This window comes from Eumetopias jubatus, unplaced genomic scaffold (assembly GCF_037043125.1).
Source record: "Eumetopias jubatus isolate StellerSeaLion01/CBP00866 unplaced genomic scaffold, mEumJub1_p1.0 scaffold_1, whole genome shotgun sequence".
NCBI lineage: Eukaryota > Metazoa > Chordata > Mammalia > Carnivora > Otariidae > Eumetopias > Eumetopias jubatus.
The window spans coordinates 192,301,431-192,321,445 of NW_028274807.1; the positions used below are offsets into that span (position 1 = coordinate 192,301,431).

General features: G+C 37.9%; 1 protein-coding gene across 21 annotated transcripts in view; it reads right to left on the minus strand.

The window, feature by feature from the left end:
* The window catches only part of SLMAP (sarcolemma associated protein), a 194,871-nt gene that overhangs the window by 32,633 nt on the left and 142,223 nt on the right, over positions 1–20,015 (minus strand). For 13 of the 21 annotated variants that reach the window (XM_028110396.2, XM_028110391.2, XM_088027920.1 and 10 more), the window contains 3 exons: positions 17,503–17,674; positions 13,505–13,639; positions 8,133–10,052 (listed from right to left, as the gene is read on the minus strand). In XM_028110396.2, the coding sequence (XP_027966197.1) occupies positions 9,960–10,052; positions 13,505–13,639; positions 17,503–17,674 (400 nt within the window). In that variant the 3' untranslated portion in view covers positions 8,133–9,959. Of the gene's footprint in view, positions 1–8,132; positions 10,053–11,432; positions 11,523–13,504; positions 13,640–17,502; positions 17,675–20,015 lie in introns of those variants that run through there. The other 8 variants (XM_088027960.1, XM_088027947.1, XM_088027928.1 and 5 more) reach the window with 2 other exon arrangements.

A 20,015-nucleotide genomic window follows, 5' to 3' on the forward strand; every position in this document is an offset into this window, starting at 1 on the left:
GGGGACTGTTGGTCTTACATATTTGTTTTGAAGATTTTATTTATCTGACAGAGAGAGTGCACAAGCAGGGGCAACGGCAGAGGGAGAGGGAGAAGCAGGTTCCCCGCTGAGCTGGGAGCCCAACACCGGGCTTGATCCCAGGACACTGGGATCCTGACCTGAGCTGAAGGCAGATGCTTAACCCACTGAGCCACCCAAGCGCCCCAATCTTACACATTTTCAACATTTACTACTGTTCAATTGCTCTCCCAAGTGGCCCTATCAAGTTGCCTCACACAGGGGTGTGAGTCCCACCCACAATGAATGATACCGTTTATCTACACCTTTACAAACACTTAGCGTTGTCAGGCCTTCATTTTTTTTCAGTGTGAAGATGCATGTAAATCATCTGAAGTTTTAAAAAGGCACAATAACAAGCAAAATAAAGATGGTGATTTTTATGATAGGATGTTTCTTTGGTGCTTTAATGTTTCTATATTTTATTGGTCATCACGATTCTTTTCCTGAGAGTTGCTAGGTCTTATCTTCGACTATTTTTCTTTTGGATTTCTCTTACCAGGTTGTAGCTACATGTAAATTTGAGATACTAGTTCTTTGTTATATATATTTATATATATGGTGCAAATATCTTCCAGTTTGTCTCCTATTAAATACTTTTCATTGCATACTTTTTAAAAAAAAAGATTTCTTTATTTGAGAGAGAGACAGAGCATGAGCAGTAGTTGGGTAGAGGGAGAAGGATAAGCAGACTCCCCGCTGAGCCGACGCAGGGCTCAACACCAGGACCCTGGGACCATGACCTGAGGCGAAGTCGTACGCTTAGCTGACTGAGCCACCCAGGTGCCCTTCATTGTATAAGTTTTAATGTTAATATAGTTGAATTTATTTTTACCTTTGTAAACTGACCCAATACCAAGGTCAAACAATTACTTGTCCCACCCTCTTTTTTTCCCTAATAATTTGTCTTTAATTTACTTGGTCTTTTTTTGTATAGAAGATTGGCTTTTACTTTTTCCATACGGAAACCCAACTGTCCTCAAACTGTTAATTATTTCTCCATGACTTACAATGCAATGAGATCTATATTACAATGTACCAACATTCCACATGTACTTGGATTGATTTCTGAGCTCTTTTGTTCTGCTGTATGTGTCTATCTCTGCTCTGATACTATGTTCTAAGGCATTATAGCTTTTGGGGCACCTGGGTGGCTCAGTCGGTCAAGCATCTGACTTCAGCTCAGGTCATGATCTCTGGGTCCTGGGATCGAGTCCTGCATGGGTTCTCTGCCCAGCAGGGAGTCTGTTTCTCCCTCTGCCCTTCCCCTCTCTCAAATAAATGAATAAAATCTTAAAAAAATAATAATAAATCATTACAGACTTCTTGGAAGCCTTTAAGTTTGATGGAGCAAGTCTGTCCTTTATCTTTTGCAGAAGTTCTTGGCAATTCTTGAAACTTTAAATTTCCTCATAAATATCAGTTCTTTTATTTATATTGTCAAAGAAAAATCCCATTGGAATTACCTTATATTTATAAATTAATTTTGGGAGAATTGACATCTTTAGGATACTGAGCCTTACCCTTCATGATCATAGCCTATTTCTCTATTAATTCAAACCTTTATTCCAGGTAGTTCATAGTTTCTGATGCTATCATACACATAGGCTCTTTTTTTTCCTATTATATTTTAAAATTAATTGTTACTGGTATTTAGAAACACTCTTGATATTTGTATGTTTATTTTATACTGAGCAACCTTTATTCTATTGTTGTGAATCCTAATAATTCATTGATGCTTTGGGTTTTCTGTATAGATCATTAAAAGATCTGAAAATGACAAATTTATGTTTTCCTTTCCAGCTCTATATTGTATTTCTTATCCTGTATAGCATTAGTTAATACAATGTTGAGGATTTGGGGTGAGAATGAATATTAAGTCCAATTCTTGACTTCAATAAAAATGCTACTATAAAACGCCCATTAAGTATGATGATTGCTGTACATTTTAAAATACACTTTAAAAACTATTGTGGGGGCGCCTGGGCATAGTCCGTTAAGCATCTGACTCCTGGTTTCTTCTGCTCAGGTCATGATCTCAGGGTCGTGAGATTGAGCCCTGAGTCAGGCTCCATGCTCAGCAGGGAGTCTGCTTGAAGGATTCTTTCTCCCTCTGTCCCTTGCACTCTCCCTAAAATAAATAAATAAATCTTAAAAGAAAAGCTGTGGGAAATTTCGAACATATATAAAAATAGAGCATATAGTATAATAAATCTCTGCTTACCCTTTCCAGTTTTGAAAAATGGTGTTATTCTTCCTTTTTTTAAAGATTTTATTTATTTGACAGAGAGATACACAGCGAGAGAGGGAACACAAGCAGAGGGAGTGGGAGAGGGAGAAGCAGGCTTCCCGTGGGGCAGGGAGCCCAATGCGGGGCTCAATCCCAGGACCCTGGGACCATGACCTGAGCTGAAGGCAGACACTTAACCGACTGAGCCACCCAGGCGCCCCCATACCATGCATTTTTTAAAAAGCCCTGAGAGAAATTCCTATTAAGTGCTCATACATCTCAATAATTTATTATTAATCTTATGGACATGGACTGTGGTAACTGACTAGGATTTTGTCTTGGTTATTAGAAAGCTTAGAGCCGTATGTGCAGGGTGGCATAGAATAATTTCTTCTCTTTCAGTTTTCACTCCACTTTATATCCTCATTCTTATTTTTTTTTCTTTCCCCCTCCCGTACTCATTTCAACCATGCTATTCCGTATTTTAGGTATCTGTATAGGCCACTTTAAAGCCTCACTGAGACAAAGCAGGGAATAAATGCATATTCAGTACCTTTCTACTTGGTAATTGGTGAAAACAAGGTCCAGCTTTTCTCATTGTAGCATTTAAGTGTATACTTGAAAAAAAGGCCAAAAATCTGTAAAAAACAAAACCAAGGTCTTCTTCCACAAATTTACATCCATGGTAACAGAATGTTTGCTGCAACTAATTGATTTTATTTCAGACCAATGAGCACACCATCATACTCTCTACCTACTCTTACCTAACACCTTAGTTTATTTCTGCAGAGTTGGAAATCTTAGAAATGACCTTGTAAGCAAACCGTTTTATATTTACGGAGAGAGAGATGGAGAGACAGAAATGTTCTGAGAAAATAACAGAATAAACATCTCATGGTTTTGGTTTTTGTGGGGGTTTTTTTGCATCAAATGTTTATCAAGCTCCCCTTAAGATCCAGACATGGTGCTGGACACCAGGGATATACAGATAAACAAATCACGGCCTCTGCTGTGGAAGAGGTCAAGACCCCGCAGGAAAGGCAGGCATGTAAACAGATAAGAGATGAAGCAAGCCGTGGTACAAAAGGCACAAAGGTGGAGCCCAGGAAGAAGTGCCCATCTCTGCCTGGGAGGGTCAGGGACAGGCTCCAGGGTAGGCCATGCACATTCAAATGGAGCACTAACCCACAAGTACAGTTTTTAAAAAAGATTTCTTTATTTACTTGAGAGAGAGAGCGAGCACAAGAGCATGAGCGAGCACAAGAGCATGAGCGAGCACAAGAGCACGAACAGGAGGGGCAGACGGAGAGGGAGAGGGAATCTCCAGCAGACCCCACGCTGAGTGCAAAGCCTGCCTCGGGGCTGGATCTCACGACCCTGAGATCACCATCTAAGCCGAAACCAGGAGTCAGATGTTTAACTGACTGCGTCACCCAGGTGCCCCCACAAGTACAATTTGAACACCCATCTCAAACTGCTTGAAACTTAAATATGGTCTTGTTGAAAGTCAGACCATTAGCTGACATTGGGGGTTAAACATTTAGCTGGTGTTGCATGGATTAAAACACATACATGCTGAAGCACTGAGAAGAAAAACCCTTGGTGTGTTAGATCATCTAAGAGGGAAATGGGGCTGTGGGGAGGTGCAGAGGTGCCCCCTCCAATAGGCACTGGCTCCCACAGGTCACGTTTTTTTTTAATGTGATTTTATTAACAACATGAAGTGCTAAGATAGACTGTCCAACTTTAAAACGATTCCAAATTTAGTTCGTAGAAGAAAATGTTATCAGCTTTACATACACTGACTTTATAAGGAAAATAAAAATTTGGTTACAACTATCCAAAACATGTTAACTCTTTAAAGTTAAACAGAGTACATGACAGGGGATGGGGAGAGCTCTGTGATGGGGGTGGTTAAATAAGCATAGGCTAATTATCTCAGAGTAAGTTTTCAGCCAAAACTAGAATGGCATAATTATGCAAAGATCTGATCAACGGTGAAGCAATTTACAACAGAAACCTGGGATTCAAGAAGTGGAAATGGCTGAGGTTTTTCATGCCTTTGATGCCCCTTCCTTAGATGCTTGAAGAGCCCACCACCAAGAAGTGTTCTCAGTCTTGCAGAAATGGATCCCTGCCAACTTAAGAGGGACAGGTATGCTGTTCAAGCAGGCATCCCTGCTTCAAATTCTACGTGGAACAAGATGATGGGACATATATAAAAATTCAGGATAAAAAAATCCTTAGTCTGTAATTTCATAGAGTGAAAGTCTGAATCTCTGCTAAATGAAATCTGGCTACCGAGATGTACTTGGGCCAATTCAAGAAGTCAAAATGAAAAGATGAAGTGAACAGCATCTGTAGACAGCAGAAGCATAACCAGCAAAAACTCCTTTACTACTCCATCCCCACCCTCCACCCCCAGACACTTTTGTTTTTACTTATTTTCAATGTTCTCTTTTTCATAGGCTTAATCTGGTGTCCTTGCATGACAGGGGTAGTAAATGATGTATTATAAGATCTGGGCTGAAACATGCTTAATCTTTTTTTTTTTTTTAAGATTTTATTTATTTGTCAGAGAGACAGCGAGAGTGCAAGGCAAGGCAGGGGGAGCAGCAGGCAGAGGGAGAGAGAGAAGCAGTCTTCCCATTGAGTAGGGAGCCCAATGCTGAGCTCATCCCAGGACCCCGAGATCATGACCTGAGCCAAAGGCAGACGCTTAACTGACTGAGCCACCCAGGCGTCCTGAAACATGCTTTTCAGGAAGAAGTATGCAGCTGCCTAATCTCCTGGATGAGCAGCACTGTAAACACATGGAGTAAGATATGGTGAACATATGCCTCCATGTGCAAGGGATTTTGGGCTCCATCCAATCCATGCCCTAGCCCATTACTGGGAGATTCCTTTCAAAGAACCTGTCTGGTTATGACACTTCACTGGCTTAAAACAAACAAACCAACCAACCAACCAACTTAATTCTAACCTGTTACTTGCAAGATATAATTCAGACCATTTAACAGGGCAAAACTCCAAGACAGACCATAATGCCTTAAAAATGCTTTCCAGGGGCGCCTGGGTGGCTCAGTCAGTTAGGTGTCCGACTCTTGACTTCAGCTCAAGTCATGATCTTGGTGTCATGAAATTGAGCCCCATGTCGGGCTCTGTGCTCAGCAGTGTGCTTGAGGTTCTCTCTAAGAATAAATAAATAAATCTTTAAAAAATGCTTTCCAATCATAATGTCTTTTCTAGGAAAATCAATCTCAGATCTTAATGGTTTGCAAAGCCTGGTACTTCGAGAGAAACCAGTCCTGTTACCCCATCCTCCTAGAAGGGAAACTTACCTTTGGCTCCACAGCCAGATGTCTCTGGCTTGGGTGGTTGGGTGGCTGAAAGTGAGAGGAAACGTACCCCTTTTCTATGGTCCCACTGGCTCCTATGTCGTTTTCTACTACACAGTACTGTAAATGCCAACTTCCTTGCCTCTATTTCTCCTCTGTACCAAAAGCTCTGTGACCACAGGGATGGAGTAATGTCAGGACCTAGCACAGTGCCTCATACCAGTCACTCAGTAAGTATTTGCTAAATGAATGGATATAAAATCATCGAAGCCTGGGATACAATGTGGAGTAGCAAAAAATGAAGTAATCATCTTAATTCCCAATTTTATAATAATTATTCTTACTCTGAGTCAAAAATTCCCTGGATTTTTTTCAGATAGGCAAAAAGGTGAGAATGGATAGTTAAGGCCTCTTCTAGGATTCTAATTCTATGTACACATATGCACAAAGTATGTTTAAAAGTATAAGTCTGATTTTTGAAATGTACACACCAGAATTCATTAAGTGCAAATGAACATCGGTCCCTTTAAATGTAGGTACTGACAAGTTACTTACTCATTCGATTATGGAAACCTATTTGGAATTCTGCAGAATACTTTTTGTTTCTAATTTAAAGCAAAACCAAAAAACTTTTAAAAAATTTAAAAAAGCAACATATATTTACTACTAAAAATAAATCAGAAATTATAAAAGGAGAAGATAACTGACCTACAATCATACTGACAGAAGCACTACTTATTTAGCCTGGGTATAAATCTGAGTCCTCCTGCTATAAACATATCCTATATGTCTATATTTTTTCTTTTAAAACCAAGATTATTCTACACTGGCAACCTTTTTACCTTAACATACCTTATGAATATCTTCCCATATACTTTGCAAGCACAATAATCTGTAGGGTGGCAATATTAATTTATTTAGCCAATGAACCACTGCTGGATATTTAGGTTATTTACCCATTACTATTATTAAAAAAAAAAAAAAAGCTACATTAACTGTCCTGGTAGTCAAAATTTAGTGCACACAATTATGTTTTCAAAATTTCCAGAAGTGAATTTTTCAAACAAGGCTGTACATTTTTACCAAAGTTGATTTGTATGTAGTTTGTATGTAGCAGATTTCCATCCTTTTGACAGTAGATATAATCACTGGAAGGAGCCAAGAATCACTGGGGGTCGAATCTGGTGATTAAAGTGAGAGATCAAGCGAGGCAATACTATTTTTAGTCACAAGCCTCTGACTATTCAGCAGTGTGACTGGTTTTCACATGTGACCCAGAGTGACTCTGAAGGCAGTTGCAACAAGAATGCCAAACTGTTGTTAAGCCTTGGCTCATTATCAAACTAAGCATGTTACTTTCCAAAGACACAATCATGAAGGGGAAGAACAGAGCTAGGTGATGATGCTCTCTCAGGATTCATTATACTGCAGTTACGTCTCATTGACACACATAGAAAGTCTCAACAGTTGAGTCAACCAATTCATTTTAAACAGCTGTACTGGTTCCCCTAAAACTTAAATATTTATTTGCAGTGTTTCCAGTGTGACATTCTCATAAACACTTATTTACCACTCGAATGACACTTCACATATGTTACCTTTTTAATTCTCATACATATAGATATTACTCTCTCCATTTTATAAACGAGGAAACGGAGACTGAGAGAAGATAATGATCTGCCCGAGGCAAAAGCTGCTAACAGGCACAGCCAGGATGCCAGTAAGGATCTGTTTAGCTTCACAGGCCACGTTCCTTTCCTTTTCTGAGCCAGCCATGTAGCACCTCTGGGTAATTCTTAAATGTATCATTATAGGGTTGTTCAATCTTAACTACTATGATTAAAATTTCTTAATGGGGGCACCTGGGTAGCTCAGTTGGTTAAGCAACTGCCTTCGGCTCAGGTCATGATCCTGGAGTCCCGGGATCGAGTCTTGCATGGGTCTCCCTGCTCAGCGGGGAGTCTGCTTCTCCCTCTGCCTCTGCTCCTTCCCCCTGCTTGTGCTCTCTCTCTCTCATTCTGTCTCTCTCAAATAAATAAGTAATCTAAAATACAATACAATACAATAAAATAAAATTTCTTAATGACTATCACTACAGTGAATAATCGTACTCTTTATTTAACCTGGAAGTGAACTGAATGAAACTGGAGGTATTGCTTATGAATAGGCTCATCTATACTCTTAAGAAAAACGGCAGTAACTACAAAAACCCATTAATTCAATTTGAATAAAGTAAATATTGATACCAGACTTTACATTTAAAGAGACTTGTCTGGCAAGTGAGTCACGTTTTAACAATAACCATCATAAAAGGGGAAAAAAATTAGAACAGTAAGTTAAATAAAAGGCTAATAAAACTTGAAGGAAACAGCTCAGTAAACCCTGAAGAACACCAAATATATATTATGTTGCATTAAGAGTCATTTCAAGAAAAGATTATTAACAATCTAATAGTAGAGTCAACACTAAGAATTTCAATGATATCCAACTCAAAAATGCATAGGGAGAGTAAAGTTATTTTATTAAATCATGCACATCACGTGTGTTAGTGCAAATAGTTTAATCTGTACTCCAGAAATTCTATTGTACTTTATATCTTTACAAAATAGATTTAAAACAATTATTTACTTTAAAAAATGTAATTCTGAAGTTAAGCATTTCAGAACAATATTTGCAATAACCTATATACAAGAGGTACTGGGTACCACTGGCATATTAGCATTCTGTGGTGGAGTGGCTTCCTGCAACAGAAAATGATGAAATGAACTATATGACAGCATTTTCTACAAGTCATTTGTGACTAATTCCTCCATGAATCTAGTGATCCTCCCAACAGCAAATCCCAAATAGCTTAAAATATAACCTTTAAAGTATAAACAACGACTGCCAAACATCACAAGGCAAATTATATCCTAAACTTCTATTTCAACATTTGGCTAGGACTGTGGATCGCCACAGAACATTCAAGCCAATTCACTGACATTCCCTCCCAGTCTTCATTGACTGAAAAATTTAACTATGTGATACTTTAGGATAGTCTATGACCTAAATAAATTTTATTGACATAACTGTGGTGCCGCACAAAACCATAGCTAAACTTTCACTTCTGTGTTTTAAATTTATAACATCAAGCAGTGCTTAGGTGCTTCACTGTGCATGGAACACTATTAATCTTGGGAATAATGCTTCTCATAAACAGAAAGTCCCAATTAACAACAGTAAAAAGAAAATAACCATTTGCATACCCGACCAGGAAATCTGTTGGTAGGTAACAACAGCTCACCTTGAACATGAATTAGCTTTGAAATATCATAACCAAATTAAGTCAGTAAAAGCTTATCTAAAGAGATATTAATTCTTTCTTCAATTAAACATGCTTGGAGGAGGAGATGATAGAAAAAAAAATCATGCTTCCTAAAATGCTGTATATGAGAAAGTAACTTGGCTTTTAAAGAAAATATCTCTTTAAATACATGAGGTTTAATAAATTACATTCCAATTGACTCAACAGTTTGGTTTACTGCACTGAAATTGTAGATTTACTGTTTTTGCTCCCAGAAATACTTCAGTTTGCTCAAGAAAATACACACTCTCATGGAAAGTTTTTCAAAGTTGATGTCCTCCACATCGTCAAGTCACATTAAGGCTGAACAAGCGTGCACATATTCCCCAAATTATCACTAGAACAGAATATTTTCCAAGTGTATTTCTCCTTAAAAAGAAAGAAAGAAAGAAAGAAAGAAAGAAAGAAAGAAAGAAAGAAAGAAAGAAAGAAAAATCCACGCAAATAGTTGTCTCTAAGTCTTGTTCCCAATAGCTCAGTGGTTTTATAACAAGTAAAAATGGCGTAAATATGTAAAAAATATATATATATGTGTATATATTTCAAACTGATAGGCACTGAGCACACAGGGCCTCTCTTCCCATGTATGTATTGGTTGTTTGGTTTGGGCAGTTATCGAATCAGAAAAATGAATTATCTGGCCATTAGAATTCAGAGTAAAATACCCATAAATTTAATGTTATAAATAATTTGGTGTACCAAGAAGCCTACTTTAGGCCACCATAATATTCAGAATCTCAACATACTAATTTAAAAATTACATGAAAAATTGCAAGCAAATTATTGCTTACAGTAGAATAAAGTCACAATTTTATATCCTCTTTATAGATAGATACATTTTATATAATTTAAAGCAATGACCCTACAGCTGTATTCTTGCACTTCTGCTGTCTTAAGAGGTAAAAAGGAAGAAAATGGTTCTGTTTGTCCCCAGCATGAGTGTGATGCCAGCTTCTAAAGGGAGGACGGTGTACGGACTCAAGAAACGCTCTCATGGAGAAGCTCTGGCCAGACCTGGCACGTACAGCACGATGGCTGTCACCGCAACCAGGGCAGCCAACATGGGCATCCAGGGCCAGGGTTTCTGTGTGGAAAGAAACCAAGAGTCAATATCACATTCTTCCCTCTCTTTTCATACCTATTAACCCCTTGGTTCCAGAGAGTCCTGAATACTTAACAGAATATTAGAAAAACCTTGTCTTTGCATAAGAATACATTTTAAAAAGAAAGGAAAGAAAGGTGAGGGGGTGCAGGTGTGAGGAGAGCCATGACAGCAGGAACACTTTTCGAGGATGGTTGTGTGGAAGCCTGATACAGCTCAGGAAAGTCTTGGGCAGTTTTCAATTTTGTTACAGTTGAAACCTAATAGTGACTTCTAAGAAACCCTGTGGGCTTAGCCTGCTTTACTTACTCCAGTATCCATACATTACAACTAACTGATGTACACGGATGCCTGGAATACATGTCTGCATAAAATGTTTATTTCTTGATAAAAACCAGATTTGTATGTTGGGGTAGTTTTACACAAGGAGCTGGTGGGTAAGGTAACAAAGAAAATGGCCCAAGCTTTGATTCTCTAATGTGAAACCACAGAAGACAAGATCAGATGGGGTTTAAGATACAGAAGTGCTATTAGGACCTTGCCTCTTTGATACTTTTGGTAAAGACCATGTCCAATGTAGTAATGTCATGTGATTATCTCATATGTTCTACTGACATGCATGCCTGTTGCAGGCAAGCGTGGGTGGGCGATTCGCTGTTAACTTTCAGAGGGCATTATAAAATCAACGTGCTCTGGATGATAGCTTTATTTTCACTAGTATACTGAGAGTCTTATTCAGAAAACTGGCTTTTAAAGAAATATTGTGATGTTGCAGATCAAGGCTCAGAGAGATATGGGATAGGTTTATACTCTCATAAGTAAATGCACATTGGGGTTGAGATTGTGAGCCAATGGCCCATTATGCTAATCTCATCCTTCTTCATCTTCATAGCCACAGTGTAAATATAGGCGAAGGGTTGAAAAAAGCAACTCTCCACTATAGAAAAGAAGAGGGAGAGGAGGCGCGGAAGAAAACTGGCTGAAAACTTCAAAGAGGCAAACGCTTCATTTCTCATTCAAATCTGATTAAACATGTAATTGGGAGGGGGGTACTAATATTGCAGCAATTCTTAGTTTACTCCAGTTTGCTAGAGACAAAGACTCAGTTAAAGGCAGCACATTAACAACTGTTTAGGTTGGAATTAATTCATGATTAGCAGCACTACAAAGGAAACAAGACAAAATGTTATGTGATTAGTTGATTGTTCGATTCATTCGTATGACACAACACATGGCATACTAAATGAAGGGTTTGCTTCAGGTAACGAAATACCTCTGTGGCTTTGCCATGCACTCTATTACAAATATGGCACAAACAGGTGACAAGGACAAACAGACAGGACTCAACAGTAGTGCTTGTACCTTTCTCTACCACAATGGACCGAAACACCAAAACAGGAAAGCCAGGAATAGGCCGATGAATACGGCTGGGACGGGTTGTAATATGGAAGGCTAAAGAAGGGAAGGGATATTAAAATCATTTTATGCTATAAAAAAAATCAGATAAGATGATTTAGACCCCAGGGGGGTGGGAAGGAGGGTAGGAAGACTGAGGTAATAGAAGTAATAGCACTCAGGTTTTGCACTGATTCAAACATTTTAAAGACATCTAATACAATCCAGAATGATGGGACTATGGTATGTAACTACCTGTTTAAAAGGGACAGCTGGAGGCAGTGGACAATGTGGGCGTCCCTAATACCCTAATGAAATGTAGCACTTTTAAGACATTGCAATAGCAACACTTCACCACTGATGCTCTGCTTGACCTTACATTACTTTTGTTCCATAGCTGGAATCCATTACTTGATAATGTAGTCCCTTGGAAATGGCTGAAGTTTATTTTATCCCTCCATTGAAACCTTTTTTTTAAACCAAAACTCTCTTGCCTGAGATGGTACTGCTTTCAGGCTTAAAAATAAAATGCCTTGTGATGCATGCTTCCTAAACCAAGCAAGAGATCTGACACAATGTGTGATAAACATTTGATATATAAAGACAGGCAGCTGAGTCTCAGGGCTTTTAGTTATATTACCAGAATATAATTAATTTTTTAAAATTGGAAGGAGTTACTACAATGAGTTTTATTACAGAGAAAAATTTAGTTACCTTAAGACTAATACCACAGAAAAAGGAAATTCACCTTTAAGGTCAATTATTGGTACAACTATAAATAGTAAGAGCCAGGTTACTTTTGAAAGGCTCTAAATAGTACAGAGGGATCCATTCTGATTATGCTAGATGTCTTCATAGGTTAATTTAGTAGAAGGTGGACTGAAATTCCATACTCAGAAAGATATGATTAACACAAAAGAGAGAAGTAACCAAACCATTATGATCTGATTTCAGAAGAGTTCTGTAATCTACATTTTCAAAATAAATACGATCAATTTTGCTTATAGCATAAAGCCTCCATACCCAATTTATCAACTTCTGAAGGGCTTCCACCTAAGCAACAAGGCTTCATTTCTAAAAAACTAAGACTTTCTTTAGTGAAGGACAGTTGGACACAACTCATGAGCATTCTGTGTGCAACTGTGTAACTGGATGGCCATGCAACATCACTCTTTTGTACTTGTGCGGCAAAGTCAAGCAGAGTGCTTTCCTCTGTAGGAAGAGTATGGCTTACGCCACTGCAGTGTCCAAGCCATGACAGGGATTTGAAATAAGTCAGTGCACAACCAACTACACTGAACAGCCATCAGTTAGGGCCCACAAAGGCAATGATCACCAAAACGTAGAACACAACACTTATTTAGTATAACATCTTTTTAAAGACCATCTGCCTTTCTAATAAATGAAAAACAAACTAATAATAAACTCAATTTATATGAAAATGTTCCAGTTTCTCACACACACACACACACACACACACACACACACACACAGCCCTGTAGAAACTCAACAAATATTCCCTACTATTCATAGGAGGTCAAAAAGACACTAAGCTTTTTAGGAATATGCCTTAGTGAGAACATTATTAGTATAAAATGAAAACCATAATTAAGTTTCCATTTTTGACACAGCCAAATGTTAAGGAGTCAACATGTACTACTCTTTCTTAGGTGGGTCCCTGGTGGTATAATGTTTCATTTCTCAGCAGGAGAAATGAAGTGCCAGACGATGGCTTGGTGACAGAACTTCAGATTCATCTGGGAAAATCTGACAGTTCTTAGGTAAATTATTTTCTTGCAAACAAGGCTCTTCCTCCAGGCAGTCCTCAGGCTCCTCTCGGGATACAAGTTAAAGGGGCAAATTCTTACTCAGAAATTTGACAGCACAATACTTCCATCATGGAATTTCATAATGAAAAGCTTAGTTCATGTACTACAAGCCTTAATTTCTCAAATCAGTAATAAAGTCCGCTGAAAAATCCATTTCAGGGCTCTCACCTGCCTCTCATTCAAAGCTAAGCCAAGTTTGCAAAGACTTACATTATTTCCTTTCTCTCGGAGCAGCTTCAGGTTGTCTTTACATTGTTTGAGCTCATCTGTGATTGATTGTTTTTCCTGCTCAGTCATTTCAAACTTCAACTTCAGTTCTGAGAGTACAGTCTGTGTCTTTTCATACTAAAGGCAAAGAAAAAAGAGTGTGCAGACTCAACTTAAAATGAGTATGAAGTTATGGTTCTAGTCAGGCTTATTTAGCCACCTGCAACACCAAAGTCAAGCGTTTTTGTTTTCAGGGGGATAAGAATCATTTGTACTAACAATAGGAAGTCTTTAATGTTAACTTTATTCTATGTAAGAACTTTCTGGCCCTGGAGTTTAAAAAAAAAAGAGAAATCACCATTGTGTCATCTGTTTCTAATATAAAGGGTCACTCTTTCCATTGAGTGAGTTAGAGGAGAAAAGTAAAATAATTTTCAAACTGAGAAAAGAAAAGCAAGTACAGAAAAACTTTGTAAGCTAATTAAATGGCAAGGTTATGAAGTCTGAGTTTATATCCTGGTAACCAATGTCAGCCAAGCTATTTTAGTCCTAAAGTAAGAAGTACTAACTAACTCCCATCAGGCTTTTCTTCACCCAGGCATCCCTGGGTAGTAAAGTGTTCTGGATAAATGAATTTCTAGGCAAATGATGTAAAGAAATATATCTAAGGTACTAACGACTATGATTGGGACATTTCTATTTTTCGACCTAAAACTTATAAGCATCAGTAAATAATTTTTACGAATCTGTTCCTGACAAATATTTTTCTAGAGTGAAACATGAAACTTCCTGCTCTGAAAAACTGTTCATTGAATATAATTTGACATTCAGACAGACAAGCTCTCCTTTGAATATAGGTGAGGTCAATGCAAGACATAGTATGGCTTGCCTCTACTTTAAGTGCTGAGGAGGCAGGAATTCTGACTGGTTCTACTTCTAGACACTGCATCTTACATGCAAGCTGGGCTCCCAGTCAAAGAGCAAAAACTGTTCTGCCGTTGGTTATGCCTCTGTCTCGGCCTCCACTGCCCCACTCTGCCATCTCTGAAGGTTTTAGAAGGAAGAAAGACAAGGACTGAATATAATATAAATATACCATGGGACCAGCGTACCACAAAGGTTTTTCTTCTTTCAGTCTATCTCCTAGAAATTTCTCAGTAGAGGACACCTTTACTTGGTGCTTCTAAATAATGTAAATACTCTGGAAAGATTAATTAGGAGATCATCATTATGTACTCCAAAGAGAAGTATTAAGCAGGATGCAAATGTATAAAAACATTAATCAGAAGAGGTGGGGGCAGGGGGATTAGCAGAAAGACCACCAGTAAGTGGGAAGAAACGGGCATTTAGAGGGAGGTAAAATGTGAAAGGAATTCCCTGTTACCTAACAGTGTTCCCAGAACAAGTCTGGGTAGTATGCCAGACAATGAACTATGGAATAAGATTCATGGACTTTATGGCAGCTTTTTTTCTGGGGTCTGTGGACTTCCTTCCAGAAGGCAGAAGGTTGCCAGCAGGCTGCCAAAACAAATTCAGTGTGCCTAGACTAGTCTCTTAGAACATAATCAATTCTCAATGATCTGATTCTTAACAGTGACTAATAAAGGGTAAGTGAAAACTGCTTTGCTGACCTAAATTCTCCCTTACTTTCCTTTTCCACTATTCTTACATCCAGCCTGCCCTTTACACCAAAGCACTTAATCATTTCTCCGTTCCAGTGGCTATGAAGCAGAGTGACAGGAAGACAGCTCAGTCAGGAAGAGCCTGCTGTTTACCTTCAGCCTGTGAGCAGGGTGGGAGGGGGTCTGGCCCCACAGCAAGGTGGTGAAGCCAGACAACTTTCCTGAGTCAGTCTTTGCACCGTGGACTTGTGTACCAATGTTTTATGAATTCTCAAATTATAGATATACCTACTAAAGTATAAAGATGCTTTTCTTAAGTCAGATATAAAGATGATACACCATTATTTTTCTCTTAATACTTGAGGATTAAAATTTACTTTCTCATGTATTTTTTTTGGTTAAATGTTCAAATACAAGTTGCCATACATATAAAATTTAATTGTTGGAACAAAAGGTCACCTTCTGCAGCCTTAGTTTCACACCTGGCTTGGATAGCATTTTTGCTCCATCTTGCTTTCTAACTCGAAGGTGAGAAACGAGCTCAGTTCTGATTAAGAGGAAAATACCACACAATATTACCAACACCTTTGGTTCTTCTTCATAAAAATAATCATATCTGGCTTGCTTAGCTTGTAATATTTTAGCCTGTTACAGTGCTGAAGATACATGATACTGTGCACATTAAGCATGATTCTATGAGAGAAAGGAGAACAAAGGGGAAATGTTGAAAGAGAATATATGTGCATTAATAAAAGGTAGTAATTCATTTGCAGTGGATTACAGATATAAGAACCTCATTAAAGAACATTTTAGTTACAGACTAGTATCCAATAGTTAACATCAGGACAAACAGAAAGAAGCAATTTTACATTACAAAGGAGTGTGATGACTACACATCATTTCACAATGGAAAACACTGAACAAGAAAGTAGAAAAGAAACATATTGACAAGTTCACACATATTTTTAAATGTGCTGCATTTAATGCAATCCAAAGCTATCAACAATTTAGATGCTGTGACAACATGCCACTGCCATTTGTGGAAGCAGTTAAAGCATTTCTCACTGATTGCTCAGTGACCAAACACAGGCAAACAAATAATGCAACAAAACGGCCAATGCATTCAGAGTAACATACAACAGAATCATATTCCAACCACAGCATTCTTCCCAGATTTTGAAAGAATTATGGCATATGGACTGGAAGGACACAAAGTGCTTACAGTATTAAATACTAGGATATTTACTTTGGCACAAAATTTGTGTTCCAACTAAATAAAATGAGATTGCTCCCAGAACGCATGTCCTTAGCAAGAAGATAGAAACGAACATATTACAAAATCAATATGGCCACACAGAAATAAAAAATGTTACAGGTTGTTTTTTTTTTCTTTTTCTCTAAGAACAAACATGAAGACAGAAGAACAATAGTCATGTCCACGTTCAGGATACTACAAGGAAAGGGAAGTGCAAAGAAAAACTGCATTGACTGAACAGATTTTCTAAAAATAATTTTGGGGAAATTTGTTATTAAAGACAAAGAGTTGTCTTCAACTTCCTTCTATGTATAATGAATCCTTCATTTCAGAGAGTCTACAGCTGGGATGGGCCCCGACCAGAAGGTCAAGATGCACCAGCCTTCCTGTACCCTGAGCTGGCCAGGACTAATGCAGGGAGCAGGATAAGGCGGCAGGACTGAACGCAGCTCTCCTTGCCCCGTTATCAACTTCAAGGTTTTGCTCAGAAAGAAGCTGGGTGGGGTCTCTACTCCAAAATCAGCCCTCACCATTTTTAACATGATTTTTTTTAAAAGCCACCCAAGTCAAGGTTTTAAGCAAAATGACATGAAAAGTGAGCATGCATATTTGTGAAGAAGGGGAGAAGAAGGGGAAAATGGGGTGGGAGTGCAGGAGAAGAAAGTAAAAGGTCACAGAACTTGTGTTTGGCTGGCTGGCTATGAAGTAAATTTTACGTTTCAGGCCAGTGTTACTGAGGGCTTTAGACAGCATTATGGTGTGGCCCCAGTTTGCTTTCCAAAAGTATTCTAAGTTAAATATGATACTGTCTTTGAAAGATAAACAATGAATTGAGTAATCTGGCATACAAAGGGCTTCTCATATAGGTCAACTAACTGGTAGAGAAAAAATTTTAATGCAATTTTGTATATTTATATTTTTGAGACCAAACCCTACTGATGAATTCTCTATATATGGACCATGATACACAGCTAGAAATCACCAAGCAGAGATGCTCCAAGTATCAATTTTGTGACAGGTAATGTGACTTCTGCTTCCCTTTATTTCTAACTAGCATGAATATCTTATTTGCTTTTGGCTTTAAGTCCAACCATAATTGGGCTCATAATGTCTTTTCGCTTTACCTCTTTCTGTACATCCTTTGCTTGGTTTTCAGCCTTACTGAGAAGAGTTTTTAAATCAGCTGAATCCCGAAGATGCTGTTCTTTCAAGGATCCCACTTGATTCTCAAGCTGTTTTCTAGTCATCTGAAGGATGCTGAGATCACTGGTAAGCTCTAAACTCTGCTTCTGAGAACTGCAACATAAATATTGACAGTTATTCAATTCATGTAGAACTAGACATAGCAGGAAGTCTAATTTCTTATACACTTCACTAGGAGGGATGGAATAAATTACAGAGAAGGGAAAAATACATAAAAGAGAGTAAGATATGTTCAATAAACAAAAAGCATTAAAATACTAAAAAATTGCATGTTTAAAGCTGTGTTCTATTTTCAGATTGAAATATGCACAGAGACTGAAATCTTAAAAGTGGAAGTAGGTGACTAACTGTATATTGTTATATCACATTATATTAATTGTTTCATAAAAAGATTCAGAGTGGGGCTTCCCCAGGAAATCAGCACATATTTCAACTATTTTCTTATTTAGTTTAAGTATTTGACAAATAGGATGGGGGACAAAAACTTAAAGCTTAGGAGCCACTGTCTATTCAAGTAAAGATAAACCTACTCAAATGAAGACACACCAAATTGGGGGAAAAGCATGAAACAGAGAACCAGGAGGCAGGGTTCTAGACCCCAGTGCTGCCGCTATTCAGTTGTGGGACACTGAGCAAGTCACTTAACTGGTGCAGTTTCCTTCTCTGAGGAAGCATTTCCTGAGCTCTGAGATCTGTGCCAGGCACCATGTTACACAGAAACAAATAACACAAGGAGAGTCTCAGTGCCCTCCATTGTCAAATAAGAAGATTGAATTCAGTAATTTCTGAGGCTGATCTTTGGCTTAAATTCTGTAATTACTTTTATAACTTGATGTAAAAAAATACAATTTACACACTAGGAAAATAGCTTGATAGGCAGGAACAGAATTCCTTGTTCAATTCCTTCTACATCACAAACAACAAAAAACAAAAGACCTACATAGTGTAGCTGTTTGAAAGAATGTGGATCCCATCTACAAGAGAAATAGCTAAAGGAGAATAAAGTTTTCAAGATGACAGTTTTATGCATCTCAGAATGGAACATAAGACTCAGACTCAATATTGTTAGCGAAGGAACTATGGAGTATAAATCCCATTCTGATTGTATGCCAGGCAAATTCTTAAGGAGTGTGATGTCAGTCCAATATACAAAATGGCATAGAAGACTCTGTAAAGAAAGACTAACTTCTAAATACTACTTAAATGCTGAGGAGGCTTGCCAAATAAAAGTTAGAGTGCCACTAAACCAGAAAAGTTTAGGAAACAGAATTTGTCTTAAATAGTTCATGTGAGTTTAGGCAGACAACTTTGACTAAGGATATAATATATTCCACCCTTCTGGGACCTAATATTTTTAAACTGTATGCTTCTAACTCATAAGGAGTTTGCTGCTTTTCAACACTTCAACAAATCTGAAGTAATTCAAAATGTAGCATTTAACAACCTGCCAGATTCTAATTAATTACATTTCAAAAAAGAAGGATCGAGTTTAAATCTTTAAAATATCAGTAATCCCAAGGCAGGAATAATGTAAGATAATCAATACTAGTAATCAAAGATCACTATTTCTTGCTTAATAGAATATCAAACTGAATGGATTCCCTAAGAGTCCAAATATGAAGAATTTGAATGTCTGCATCATCTTATACTCATTTGAAACCAAACAATTTGCCCAAATGTGCTGTCAACACAATCAGCTGGTACATACATATACACTCACATGTGTATACAGTTGTGTTTGGGCCTTTATTCTGTCCTATTCAGGTTCTGGAATTCTTTTTACAAAATTTTACATGTTACAAATATGTTCACTCTTTGTTACTAATTATCTCTAAACATTTAAAAAATACTACACATAAATGTATGAAAAGACTGGAAAAATAGGACACAATAAATATTGTTAATACATGGTATTATAAGAAGGCATCTCAGAGAAAAAAATCAGCACACCTTGTTCCTTCAACTAGTTGATTTTTAAAAATGTATAATCTATTACAATTTTATTGTTTTAAGCAGATAATGAGGCTTACTATTTTCTGATGGATCTAGTCCTTTCTTTGTTTCCTCCTAAAGCTTGTTTTTATGGGAACTGACCTTGACCTTCACTGAGTTTCTGCTAACCCTGATGCTCTTTAGGAGTATAAACACAGGCTAACAAGAGAGTAAAGACTCCCATTTCTGGTGTACTGTGGGGAGGGAAATGGGTTAATTAAGAGTGGCTTCACTCTGGAAAACATTATGGAGGTTCCTCAAGATGTTAAGAATAGAGCTACCCTATGACCCAGCAATTACACTACTAGGTATTTACCCCAAAGATACAGATGTAGTGAAAAGAAGGGGCACATGCACCCCAATGTTCATAGCAGCGATGTCCACAATAGCCAAACTGTGGAAGGAGCCGAGATGCCCTTCAACAGATGAATGTGATAAAGAA